We start from the raw sequence: 14,368 nt of genomic DNA on the forward strand, positions 1-14,368 counted from the left end.
TTTTTATATAATTGTTCCTTCTGTTGGATGCCTGAAGGGGGGTCTTAATGTTCAGTAGCAAAGCAGGAAATAGTGTAAGGTTCTTGTGCCCAGGAAGAGACAGAGATGGATAAAAAGTATATAACTTCAACCTGGGACACATGCACTGATGTCACAAGAGTCTACAGCCATGCTGGCAGCTCTGAGAGGCTGTTCTTAGGCACAGTGACGCTTTGATGCATCTTCCTTTAGCGTGTTAACATGCTAACATTTTCTTTATATGCAAATATAAACATACATAATAGCTGAGGCTGATGGGAAAATCGTGTAATTTATTTTGCAGGTATTAAGGTCACAGGCCAAAGTAGTGGTTGCAATACTAAAATTAGATTTTGCTCGAGGAAAAGCATTGAAAAAATGATCACAATTCATTCAAGATATTTCACTCAATGTTTAAACCAGCTGGTGGATCTAGTTGAAAAATAAGATGATCACTGAATCCAGTGAGATTCATCCTCCGGGGAAAAGGAATATCAAAACATTTCTCTGCCATCTATCCAATAAATGTTTCAGTCTGGATCAAAGTAGGTGTAGACTGACTGGTGGACTGATAATGCCATCTATTCACATATCTCTTGTTAATTTGTGATTTTTTTTTAGACATTTTGTTTGTTAGTTGCTTGGCTTTCTGAACATGATAATAGTCTGGGTATGTTCACAAATCTGATATCAGCTGCCAGTCTGAACACAGACTCCACATTAGTACTTTAGACGTCCAACATATTAAGGAGAAATGTTTGGAAAAATAAATATACATAATAAAAGAACAGAAATAACAGAGACAGAAAGACAGACAGGTATAGAGATAGAAAACTTGAACAGAGAACAGGGAGGCGAGCATTCCTGCATTCCTGGAATAGTTATAATAGTTGCATTTTGGTGAGAGACTGGCACACAAGATCTCCAAAAATGGTAAGGGTGAGAGAGAGAGAGAGAGAGAGAGAGAGAGAGAGAGAGAGAGAGAGAGAGTTTGGGGACTCACGCACATTTTGAAACTTTCATGGACTGAGAAGTTCATGTTTCCCTCCCGTTCATCAGGCGCAGGCAGACAGGTAAAGCGAAAACTATTCTGCGTGCGTCAGCAGCGTCATGCGCGCGCCCATTAGGCCCACGCACGCCTCCGGTGTGCGGCAGGTGTAGTCTTGGCCCCACCCACAAAGCAAACTCCCGTCAGCCCGGGTCTGCAGCCTGTCAGTCGCAGCAAAGCAGCACAGAGGGAGCGTGGGCAGGTAAGACGCTGATGATTTACCTGGTGGACACTTGTTGGATTTTAACCTGTGCGTCGCCGCGGCGCGTTTTGTTCGCTCCGAGGCCGCTGTTGGCAGAAATCCTGTTGTTCTGACAGCGGCGCCTTGTTTTAGGGCTGGAGGTCAATCTGATCGTCGCCGAAAGTAACTTTGGTTTTGCTGAAATGTTTTATGAGGGGCAGCAGCTGAGCAGACACCTGCAGTGTTAAATCACAGAGACTCCTTCAGATCAAAGTGCAGCAGGGCCAGAGTCTCATCACGGGGTTTTATATTGTTTGGTTTCGCTTTTAGAGTGACTGATGGAAATAGAAACCTCACCAAACAAACATAAAGAATGATCAATTCAGCATCAGTATATAAACACAGTCTTTTTTAAATCTTTCTATGGGAACAATACCACAAAATAAGGTAAAGAAACTCAGCATTTTGTACTAAACAGCATTTAAAGGCATATTAATATTATATCTATACGCTTTGATAAAGCCAATGCAGAAAGTATCATTAAATGTTAGAAAAAAAATGGAGCTTTAAAAGTGATTAAGTATGATAAATATCACTAGTAACACACAGGCAACTTAAGCGTCCCATAGGAACATTATATGCAGCCAGAAACAATTAGTGATACAATTCAGTTAAATAAAGTCAGAATTAGTTGGTAGTTCATAACCTGCTTCATGTATGATCTCTTAAAGTGATGTCTGCTTGTAACAAAAAACAGATTCCTCAACCTTGGATTGTTTCAATCGAGGAAATTATAAGGACAATTTTGTGCAATTTATTTTTAATTGACATAAATTATCTAAATTCTAACCCCACTGAAAGTCACTAAGGACTATTATAGGATGTTCTTTGTATAACTATTAACTTGAAGTCATTATGAATATACTGAGTGACTCAGGCATACTGTTAATCCTTAAAGTACCTTCCAGTCTGGGATGATACCAAACTGACGACTTAAAAACAAAGTAAAAACTGACAATTGTGCCAAACATAAAAAAACATGTAATCACATTTTAAGTGTCAAATTGGGATATTAAGTATTTTATCATAACCCAAAGTTGAATAAAGCCAGTGTTCATGTTACTGCTGAGTACTTCCAATAAACTGTCCAAAGAGGAATATAGTTTTAAGTGCTATAGGACATAACAAAGTCATTGTAAACTAACTGTGTGGCAAACGTGCAGATAGTCAACGGTTGTGTACCTATGGGGTCAGGGTCTGCTCATGGTTTTGGCCCCTTAGTTCCAAGGAAGGGAAATATCAATGCTACAGCCCTCAGTGAAGAGAAATGGTATTCCTTGTTTGGTGTGGAAGACGCAGATTCCCGACCTCGGTCCCATCCAACACATCTGGGATGAACTGGAACATCTCCACTAGAATGGAGGCTGCTGGCCTATCACAACATATACATGTGCAGGCTTTTGGAGTGGCATGTTCAACTCTCAGTTATGTTAGGCTGTCCACATTCTTTCGGCCACGTGGAGCGGTTCAACAAATTTGTCACTATAAGAACATCACAGGAATATTTTGGCTATCCTGTAGCAGAAAAAACTCCCATAAAACTCAAATAACTTGCCATAAAGCACCTTAGAAATATGACATTGTTTTGTTGTTGTTAGTGAGTTGTTTCCGTCGTTGTTTCCACTCATTATTTAAGGTTTAACCTACATCTTGTTGAAACAAAACGTCTGTGCATGACCAAACTTGTAGCAATCGAAACAGCACTGACAATGAAACTCCCGCTTCCCGCAATGATGAAATATGTTGTTTTTTGTTTTTTCAAAGTGCTTCTCTGAGCTCAGCCAAAGGGCAAGCGTGGCTGTACTCTGCACTGTGTTCCGATAAGGAAGCTGCAGAAAGGAGACATTATCTTTATTTCAAATGGGTGGAGGGTGGTAATGTGTCTTACACCAGCTCACATGGAGCCACAGCGTCAGTCATTCAGTCATTAGCCTTCAGCCATCACAGCAAGTTGGGTAATTGTTCAGTGATGGCCACAGTTTGCCTCCTCCAGCAAATATTATGGAGGTGTTCTTCCTGTAGCTGTGTCTCTCCGTGTGGTGTCTCGTTAAGATTTGAACAGATTTGATTGTTAGATTTTAGATTTGGCGGTCAAGTCAGTCACACAGCTGTGACCTCCGTTGAGACACATTTATCACTTTATGCTATAAATGGTGTGTTCACATTCTGATGGTGAAGTCAAGCACATGATGACGCTGTTGTTATTGCTCCATTAACCATTTTTTTTTGTATTAGTAATGAAGCAAATCATTAACGAGAAAGCGTCACTCAAGATTTACCAGCAACACTCTACAGAGCAGAGGAGGAGTTGGTGGAGGCCAAACGAGAGCTAAAGGGAGACTGAACATTGGACTTAAATTCATGAAATGGGCACAAACAATGTGATAATGTTCTGTTTTCATGGTGGGTCATCAGTCAGCATTATCCAAAACAACTATGTGGCAAGATATTAGTACTGTTAGTATTATTATTATTATTATTATTGTGGTAGCCTGACAGCTAGATTCTAGAGCAGTGATGCTATCTGCCATTGTATAGGGTAACCTGAGGCAGATGCATTTGAAAATGTATGTTTTGGCCCTCAGCACACCCTTAACTTTTGCTTCAACCTCTGAAAACAAAGTTTTGTTTTAATGCTCTCCAAAACATGAATTAGAAAATGCTAGCTTCATGTTGTAGCGTTAGCAGGGACAGCACTGCTCACCCTCTGAGTCTGCTTCAAATACTGTAAAAAAACAAAACAAAACTGCATGCTGCAGGTAGGACACTGTTGTGATGCTGCTGTCTCACTGACAACAGCGGTCAAAGCAGTCAGTTATGCATGTGTAAGTGTTTTCCAGACAGAGGAATGCTGAAAACCCAACCTATGAGGTGTTAGCATCGCTGACTGTCTGCCTACAGCTCTCCTCTTTCTGCATTCCTCCTCTTTATCTGACAGTCCATCATCGCCCTTTCTTTCACACTTTCTCCTTCTCTTTCTGTCACTTTTCCCGCTCTTCTTCACCATATTTTCTCTCTTCTGTTGCGCCTTTTTCTCTTTTACTCGTCCATCTTTGACTTTCTTTCCAATCATCTTATTTTTCTCTGCTAATTTTCTGTGATTCTGTGACCAGGAGGTCTGACTGTTGATTATTATGTTGAGCATATGGTTGTTGTTGTTGTTGTTGTTGTTATCATTATTATTATTATTATCTCTTGCTTTTTGTATTTTTTAGGCATTGTCATTTTTTAAATAATATTGTTGATTTTATTTGAATGCGAAGCTGATTTTCTGATTTCCTGTAAGTCCAAGCCTCTTCTTTGAGATCTGCTTCATGAGCTCTTTCTCTCTCTCTCTCTCTCTTGTTCTCATGGTTTTCACCTGACAGTACTTGCACAGTCATTGAACCTGCACAGGCAGGCTTTAATCGGAGTATTTTTGCTTATTGTTGTGTGCTCTGCAGCATGTGACCTTCTGATGACCACATATTCCTGTCTCTTCCTTATTCTTTTTTTGCTCCTCTCATAGATTTTTCCCTGTATTTCCTCATACTTCTCTTTCTCTTTCACTTCCCCCCCTGATTACTTCCCTATTTTCTGTCATTTCTCCACACCACTTTCAACTTCATCTTCACGAGGAGATGACTTTGTGAACACCAGATCTGTATATTATGACAGTGGGTCGTCTACAATGTATATCTATTATGTCCCGCTTCTCTCTCTCTCTCTCTTTAATGTGTTTTAATGGGACTACATTCTTTCTCTTGACTCCAGCCCAGTTAACCAACCAGACCAACAAGAAAACACACTGTTCTCTCTCACAGTCTTGCCCAGAACACACCCACCCCACTCTGTCTGTCTCTCTCTCTCTCCCTCTCCCGTACACATTCTTTCCAATAGGGGCATATTGAAAGTGTAAGTAAATGATAGTGCATGACGATGGATGGGGTATTTCCCTCGTATTCAAAGGGCTATATTTTGTTACAACAAAATACAGTTTCTGTTAATAAGGCAGTGCTTTTCATATTAAAATACTTGTAGAAAACATGCATTTCTGGGTGCTTCGTGCCATCATGACTACTTGCAGGGCTAATTGGTGAACTAATTTACTGTAGCTGGCAAGCTAGCTCACTAACCAGCCGGGAACATTCCAGTCAATCACAATAACACTCTGAGTCTCTCTCTGTTTTGTCTATAGTGTGCTGTTTCACCAAGTGTGTGGGCATGTTTTTCTATAATTTGGGGTCCCAATAGCAGCACTCATGTTGTCAGGTCCGACAACTTTGCGGGGACCAAAATGCTGGACCCCATAATATAAATCATCAACTTTTAGAGTGATCACTTGGGTTAAGGTTAAGTGTAGGATTAGGCAAGTGGTTAGGGTTAGTATAATGAATGTACTGTATGTCTATGTAATGTCCCCAGAAGTGGAATGTGTGTGTGTGAGTGTGTGTGTGTGTGTGTGTGTACACCGAAACCTGCATTACCTCAGCATTTAGCTATGTCATCAAAGTAGCATGATGATCTCCGGCTTGGCTTTAACACACACACACACACACACACACACACACACACACACGTACTGTACACATTTGATGTCAAAACTGTGGTGAAAGGTTGTGACTTGCCCCTCCACCTCATCAATGAGGTGATGTACAGTGATGTTCACATACACACACATAGGCTGAAATATACAGGATATATATATATGTTCAGACAGACATACACATACTTGTAAACACAAACTTCTATATTTTGTGGCTTTTTGGAAACAAGGCTGATACTTCATGGAGACACTGCTTGTTTGTTTAAGTTGTGTATTGTCTTTATGCGTTTTCTCTCTAAACACTGAAGATCCTCAAACATTCGGTAAATATCGCTTAAGCACATCGGAATCTGTGCACACTGAACCTTTGTATATTCAGTGTCAGTCCTTGATCGCTTGTAAAAATTAGAATATTTTTCACACATGTTCTTTATGAATGCTTCGTCTGATCTGTTGATCTAAACTATAATCCAGAGTGAGCTGTTGTTACTTCAAGGGCTCAAAATTGTCTGCAGGTGAATGAAATTTTCTCACAATGACACAAAGATGTGTATTGTAATGCTGCAGTGTACTTCCATAGCTGTGTGATGTTTCATTCAGGGTGTTGCCTATCTGTCAAGGCGGTTGAAGAGGAGAAAAGTATGTCTGTGTTTACCTTCAGTCCTTTCATGTTGTAGTAGTGACCACACGTGTCCTGATTGAGACATACCTGTACCGACAAAACCGTTAGACCTATGCCCGTTGTTCGAGGTCTCGTTTGGAAGACTTCAGGCGGGACATGAGCCTGGCTCTGTAAAGCAGTATTTAGCGTCTGCCACCCCGAAGTCTTACTGAACAAGCCGTCAATTGTGTGCAGCATTCATTTCTATCATAATACAAATGTCAAGTTCTCTGGTATGAGAAACACCCCGAGGAGGCATCCAGCGCTCATCAATCATTAATTCATGTATAGCAGGAGAAAGTTCCCATAAATCTCAAGAAAGCCTCTTTGTGCAGTTCATTAGTCATTACTGTGCTCTGCGTTACGACATTAGTCTACTATTTTATTTTGTACAGGGACAATTGTCAGTGTCAGTTTGAAGTTTATAGCTGATTGTCAGCTTGCTGCCAAATATGTAATTGAATACATTTAGCACTAGCGACTGTAAATTAACACTAATGGTACATGCAGTCGTTTAAATAAAGACGTTTGCTTAAAAATACCAATTTTTTGGATCAATGTGTGTAGAAATATGACAAAATATATTTAGATAATAATCTTATTTTGCATGAAGTAGCCTCGGTTGTATAACATGCTAAGTTGATATTAGAGAAAATCTAAAGCAACACAGTGCATGCTTAAGTGTTAGCATCCAGCTTGCTTTCACAGTGTCTGGTAAATTGTTGGCATATGTAGGTTGCTATCATTATGTAGTGGCCCGATACATAATGAATGAAATTGTTAGCCGGAAATTGCAATGACTGAACACAATGAATGCGTTAACACGGAGATTGCACACAGTAACACAGCAAATGCCACATTTTTAGCAGAGTTTGCTATGAATGCTAAATTTTTAGCCAGAGAGATTCCTGTCGCTAAACTGACATCAATGTGAAGCCATCCTAAAAACTGCCGTTGCACATCCTGTTTTTATCTTTGGCCAAACGTGACAAGCATGTACAATTCTGACTGAGTGTGCCATAATGTCACAAAGTGCAACAGTGAATTATGGGAAAGTAGGCATGTAGATGGAGATGGCAGGTATGTTAGCAATGTGGGTGTGAGCCTGGAATGGTAGGCTAACACTCACGCAAAATTGTTTGGAATGGTAACATCACATTCTTATGAACATTTCCACTCGTGTGCGCGTGTGTGTTAACATGGTCGACTCACCCTGTAAATGACACCTTGTTAAATACTGTGGTGTTTGTCTTGGCCATATTGGTGTGGTGTTGTGTGTTTGATAGATCAGTTTTTAATACAGGCATGGAGGGAGGATGTTGGTATGTCGTTACCTAATCTGATAAACCGCCCTCCCATAGTAGAACCTCACCTTTCTCTGATATTTGTCTTGCAGGAATTTGCATTGCTATGATGTAATGTCTTTTGATTGCCTAGAAGTAGTTTTCCTTTGTTGAGCTGTTCACAGCTCACAGACATACCCAGCCTGTAAAGAGGTTTCACAGATAGACCTACACATTACTGTTTTTACAAGGCCCCTATATGCTATATGCTGTTATGGGATAACAGCATTCTTTAAGGTGCATTGCATGACACACTGTGAGATGAGTTGTATGAGTCCAATAAAATCCCAGCCTCTGTCAAAGAGGTGTAAATGTCTGGTGAATCGTATCATCATCAGTCACCAAAACTATAAATTAGCAGAATGTGGACATATCTCACAGTGTGATCTAGATGTAGATCTAGATTGTCAGCTTTGGTTGATTGCATGGTGTATCCTCTGTACACTTTCTGTCAAGTGTCATAAGTCGAAAGAGCCTTGGGCCACTCACCTGTGTGTCCATGCAGACCTCTTCTGCAGTGCAGAATTTACAGTTTACAACAAGAGGTGGGTAGTGAGGGTGATGAGTGATGGACACTATAGCTGAGCAGAGAAAGAATGGAGTGCTATCTGCAGAAGCTAAGACGGCAATAATAGATCATCCTGAGAGAGAACAGTGCAGCCCCACCCACAAGTTTGATTGGCATGTGATCTCAGGGAGAAGTGGAGGGTAAATAAGACCAGAGGTAGATCTCACAGATGACCACTTGTCACGCTTTAGAGGTCCTAAAGAGTTGTTTTGTATTGCAACTGGGTTTAGGTCTAAGTGGGTTTAAGCAGACTCTCTGTCGGCTTTGATCACATGGTGTACCATAATCATTACAGGTGTTTTTTGAGGAAGATGAAGAGTGTGAGCAAAATGAATTAAAGTATGACCTCCAATTCATCAGCAGTTCAGAAATGGGTTCCAGGGATTTATAGTTGATCAGCTCTGAATATACAAATTCCTTCTGTCATAGTGATGCCGCATCGACTGCACTAATCATAGTGGAGTGAAAGTTTCAAAAATGATTTTAACCCTAAATGACTTTACATTGTAGATTTAACTGATTAATTAGAGGCCAGATGCAATCTTTAACGTACTGGAAGAACACAATGTTTTAAAACGTTCCACTTATATGAAGGTGGAGGGGAAAAAAGCATGAGAGAACAGTAACGCTCAAAAAAAAAAAAAAAAAAAAAAAGCTGTTGTTGATTTACAATATGTACTTTTCTAAATCAGAAGCAGGAGCACGTCTGCATGAAATAACTTCAGGAATGCATTGAACTTTACAGATTTATGGTGCTTTATATAACACTTACAGGTGATCTGAATTTAAGTCATCAGGCCAAAAGATCATGCTTCCCAAAATACCCATGATTCACCTGGGCTCTCTGCTTCGAGGAAATATTGTGGTCAATGACTTGTGCACTCAACACAGTTTTGGTGGTGATGAGCTGTGTATATAACAGAGTTTTCTGGTTATTAAAAGGCACAGAAATATGACCGCTGTACAAACAAAAGCACTCCTCATCTTTACTGTTTTATCAAAAAGATTCAACAAACGTGTTATGCTTCAAGACATGATTTTGTGACATGCGGTTTTGATAAGGAACATATAAATAATACATATACTTGCATTATAATGCAGACGACACCGTAAAATTGAACACATTTTCTTTATTGTATCACACACCAAATTCTCTTTCCCAGAAGACAGACACTTATTCCTGTCTTCAGCTGCATTATCTCACTGAACTCATCAGAATGCTTCTCAGTATGTGTCTGCACTGAAAGCCTTTCATCCCATTTCATCAGCCTTTCCAAAGCTCACATTCCCCACCTTAACATAATGTTCAGGCCAAACGGTTTAGATTTTAGGGTCATGAGTGTGTTTTGGAGCCCATTTTCTACATCTTGTAATTTCTCCTGCTAATGGATGCCTGAGAGTCCTAATTATTCATCTCAGTCATTTAAAAACTGCCACCGAGCTTCTCCTGAAATGCATCTTAGTGCATTTTTGCATTTTATAGCTCCTTGTTTTTTTCCTCCAAGTTTTAATGAGTGTTGTTTTGCATTATGCAGTACCTCCAGGCTTCAATTTGGCATCTGGGAAAGTTGGCTTGACTCCAAGACTGTGGTCACCCAGTGCTTATTACTCATTAAGCCTCGTCGAAGGGCCGAGTGGGTGCAGGCTGGGTGGGTGCTGGGTGGGAGCCGCAGTGCTCGGAGAGTAGATGTTGTTGTTGTTTTTGTCGATGTTCTAGTTATGGAAGTGAGCGAAGAGATTAGAAAGTGAAAGTCTTCATCAGCTGCCCGTCTTTCTCCTCCACTGCCCGTCTCTCTGCATGCACACGCCGTCTTTTTGTATACATTAGAGCTGGAGAATTGTCGAAATTTTTACATCATGGTGTGAGCTTCTACAGCTAATTAAGCCTAACATATGACACATTGCTGTAGACCTGATTTCATAGCAGATAGATTAATGAACACTGTTGGACAACTCACAACTTGTATGATGTCATAGTTAGTCATGTGAACGCCGAAAGTACTGTGCATAGTCATTTTAGCACTATACCCATTAAAGTTTGGTTCCTGGTTATCTTAGCTTTCCACTAGAGTCCACCAGTCATAATTCTAACTTTGGCATTGACGTGAACAATGGTTACACTTTGGAAACTGACAACTACGACCTGGATTGAAACGCTGATAACTCGCTAATCCTTTCTGCCATGTACTCAACTGAAAACAGTACAAAGACAATATATTTAATGTCTGACCTCATCAACTTCATTGATTTTTGTAAATATCTGCTTATTCTGAATTTGATGCAGCAACACGTTTCAAACAAGTTGGGACGACATACTGGGAAAGTTGTGGAATGCTCCAAAAACACCTGTTCCACAGGTAAACAGGTTCCTAAGTAACAGGTGATAGTATCATGATTGGGTATTGTTGCTAAACACAATCGTTTGCAGGTGATTGTTTTCTGTTTTTATTTAGGTTTTTACACAGCGTCACAACTTTTTTGGAATGAGGATTGTACGATGGCATTGCCATTGTCTGCAAATGGTGGACTGTAGAACCATCCAGTATGTCAATTCCACGTCTTTGTACGACAACATAGGTCAGCTGTCAGAGCCCTCTAAAGTCACCCATTTTTATTCATAGAAAGTGTTTTCATCTGCCACCTCTATATTCAAAGTTTGGCTAAATTTGGACAACTAAAGCTAATTGGTTAAGCTTATAATATAATATAGATCAGATTTACTGTTCAAAGCAACTTTGCAAGCACTGTTTTCCCAACCCTGGCCTACTCCCTAAAGTTCAAAGTATATTTCCTGTGTCTGCTTATGGATCTGCAGGAAGCACATTGCACCCGGGTCCACCCTCAGATAGACGAACATGACATGTGACCACGCCAACAGACGTGTGAACACATCATGTATGCAGGCACCAAATACAGTATAAACAACCACCTTCACACCTGTCTGCGTCTGAATATCCAACCCTTCGAGGTAGCCCTGCAGCAACGTCATGCTACTTCTACCGTCACTTCCACAAAGAGGAAAGCTATTCTTCACCGCAAAAAGTTGCTCGCCATTAAAACATCAACATTTTAAGCTTTTGAACAAATGACTGATGCTGTGAGGACAGTACAGTCGTGCGTTCAGTAGCAGTGCTTGGCGATGTTTTAGACATGCTTATGCAGCTCAGTCTGCATACCTGTCTGTCTGAGTATGTTTTCCTTTGCATGTTTAATTGTCTACATATCTACCTTTTTAGTTTGGGCTAGTCTTTTTTTTTTGAAGAGCTCTTTGTAAGTAGATTGCAATCCACACCCTGCACACCTGTGTGTGTGTGTGCATGTGCATGTGGGCGTGCATGTGAGTGTGAGTATGTGTGGGTGTGTGTGTGTGTGTGTGTGTGTGTGTGTGTGGGTGTGTGGGTGTGTGTGTGTGTGTGTGTGTTCGTTGAGCTGTGGCTGGGTGGTGTCAAGAGCTAGGTTGTGCCAAACCTAAAATAACCCGAGGTAATAGCTGTATGCAGTGAAAACATGCAATTAATTAGTCTAATGTACACAGTGCGTAAGGGACAGAGAGATGCTAGTGTAACATGTTTTATTCCTTCTTAAGAACGGCTCTTATCTTATGTTATCTGCTGTGTCTGTGAAGTGTCAAGACAAAATTTTGTCAGAGATTATGGTCTATATTTTGAGTCCCCCATTAAAATCGAAAATCTTGAGTAACAAATTCTCTGCAACTTCAGCTGTGATATACGTTTTGGTGCCGACTCGATTTTCCTTTTGCTTCATCTTCTTCATGCACAAATTCCCCCCTCCGAGAAAGGGGCGGCAGATTAGAAAGTAATGCAGGATAACAGAGCACAAGTCAACACATTTTCTGTCTGAGTGCTGCAGAAAGTGCATGTTTTGTTCTGTTTTAACAGATAATGATAGTGGAGACAGAGATGTGAGCTTAAACTCGTGTAATTGGTAAATACAGAGGAACTGGTTCAGCTCTGCTTCCATTAACAGGGGAGGAGCAAAGAGGGAGAGAGCAAACACAGGAGAGCTGATATGTTGCTCATTCACTGCATCAAGTACAGGAAAACTGGTTCTACTGTTTTTATGTAGTTGCTGTGTTTCTATGTAGAGCGAGAGAGCTGCAGGCCACTGTGCTGCACGGTCCAGCTTGGATTAGCAAAGGATTAACTAATTCAGCAGGACAAACCTGCCATGTTCATAGAATGCAGCAAGGCGCACGAAATGTTGGGTTCATTTGTACAAAGTCGTGCAAGGCATTTATTTACAATTCTGGTGGAGATCTCAAAGTATACAGTTCCAATGTTAATGCTAATGCTCTCTCTTAATGCTACAGTGACGAAATGATATTTTAGACAATAGCATTTCAACAGTTTGTGTTCGACCATGTGACCACACACAGTGACCCCATGCTCAAAGCCAGGCTCATAAAGGGATGGTTTTCCAAGCTTAATGTGGAAGAACTTGACTGTCCTACACAGAACTCTGACCTCAACCCCATCCTACACCTTTGCCATCTATGAGCCAGGCCTTATCACCCAACATGGCCCAGACTGCATTTATATAGTGCTTTTCTAGTCTGCACTTCACAACACAAAGTCTTTTTCTGTTGTGCAGCTATTTGGAGGACTTCAGTATCTTTCTCAAGGACATGTTGATATGTAGACAGTCAGGGATCAAACCACCAATGACTATAGCAAGGGTTTAATAATACATACTTTTCAGCTTACTTTTAATACTTTGGATGTAAAAATCTGTAAAAAAAAAAATTGAGTAGTCGTAATGCAGCTTGGTAATATTTTAAATTTCTATTTTTAGATATTGGCAAAATCAAGGAATAGGGTCTTCTTGTTGTCTTGTACATTAAATCTCTTAGGTGCTGCCAGCCAGATGCAAAGATCCGCTGAATTCACAAATGACTGGTGTAAGCGCTGACATTTTTTCCTCGCACGTTTCTTTTTATTAAAGAGAAACACCAGAGGAAAGAATCTGAAGATTCTGTGAGTACCCTGTCTAGTTAGTTACGTATTAGTAGAATGCAAGGTGTTGTTTTGTTGTAGCTCTCTGCAGTAACAGAAAAAAGAAAATATGGTCTTAGTCTCTGTAATTTACAGACACAGAAATCATGACTTCACCTGTGTTACATATCATTACTGGGAGCCTTAGCAAAGTTTCAGCCTTATAGTAATGTAAAGTTATGACTTGCATGCTATGTGACATTTGTGTAAATTCCTATCGGTTTTTAAAGTGTAAGCGAAGGCAGAGAGGTAGTTAAAATGTGTTTCCATCATGATGAAACATTCCTGGTCAGTAAAGGAGCCTGCAGGGCGTCTCCCAACCTAAAGCTGCTGCTGGTTCAAAGTGCACCAGCACACAAGGTGACATACCACAGCTGTGAGTCATGAGCAAGGCAGGGTAGGAAAGTTCCCTGGTGCTCTTCACCACACACAGATTTGTTTGGTGAGTAATATCGTGCTGTTAAAGGACAGTGCAGGTCCACAGACTTCTGACCTCTGACCTTTTATCAGCTGAAAAGTCTCAGTTGCAGGTGATAAGGACGTAACAGTGCAGCGATCTGAACCTCTCTGCTGTATCTGCTGTACCTGCTTCCTGATGAAACAGAATCAAACATCCTTATAGTATCTATCCATATGTGTGTGTGTGTGTGTGTGTATATATATATATATATATACTTTTTAAATGTATGTATTGTATGCATTTATTTATGTAGGGGGGATTCACTGCCCATGCATGTGGAAATGCATGCAAGTGAAAATAAATATTGATTGGCAATAAGTTATTGAAATGTGAACTGGGATTTTTTTCAAAAAAAAAGAACAAAACATGAAAGATAAAATTATTTTTAAAAGTCTATTTTCACAAACAGCCTGTGCTCCTGTGTTTCTGGCTGAACAATAAATCAATCAGGCAGTATGGATGCACAGTGTAAAGGTAGACTATGTAAATGAC

At 40.3% G+C, this 14,368-nt stretch overlaps 1 protein-coding gene across 1 annotated transcript in view; it reads left to right on the forward strand.

Moving 5' to 3' along the window:
- The first annotated feature begins 948 nt into the window (after positions 1-948).
- Positions 949-14,368, forward strand: part of LOC143338355 (uncharacterized) — a 56,840-nt gene continuing 43,420 nt past the window's right edge. The window contains exons 1-2 of the mRNA XM_076758708.1: positions 949-957; positions 1,200-1,268. Coding sequence (XP_076614823.1) covers positions 949-957; positions 1,200-1,268 — 78 coding nt within the window. The remainder of the gene's footprint in view (positions 958-1,199; positions 1,269-14,368) is intronic.

The sequence above is a fragment of the Chaetodon auriga genome, chromosome 19, assembly GCF_051107435.1.
Source record: "Chaetodon auriga isolate fChaAug3 chromosome 19, fChaAug3.hap1, whole genome shotgun sequence".
Lineage (NCBI taxonomy): Eukaryota > Metazoa > Chordata > Actinopteri > Chaetodontiformes > Chaetodontidae > Chaetodon > Chaetodon auriga.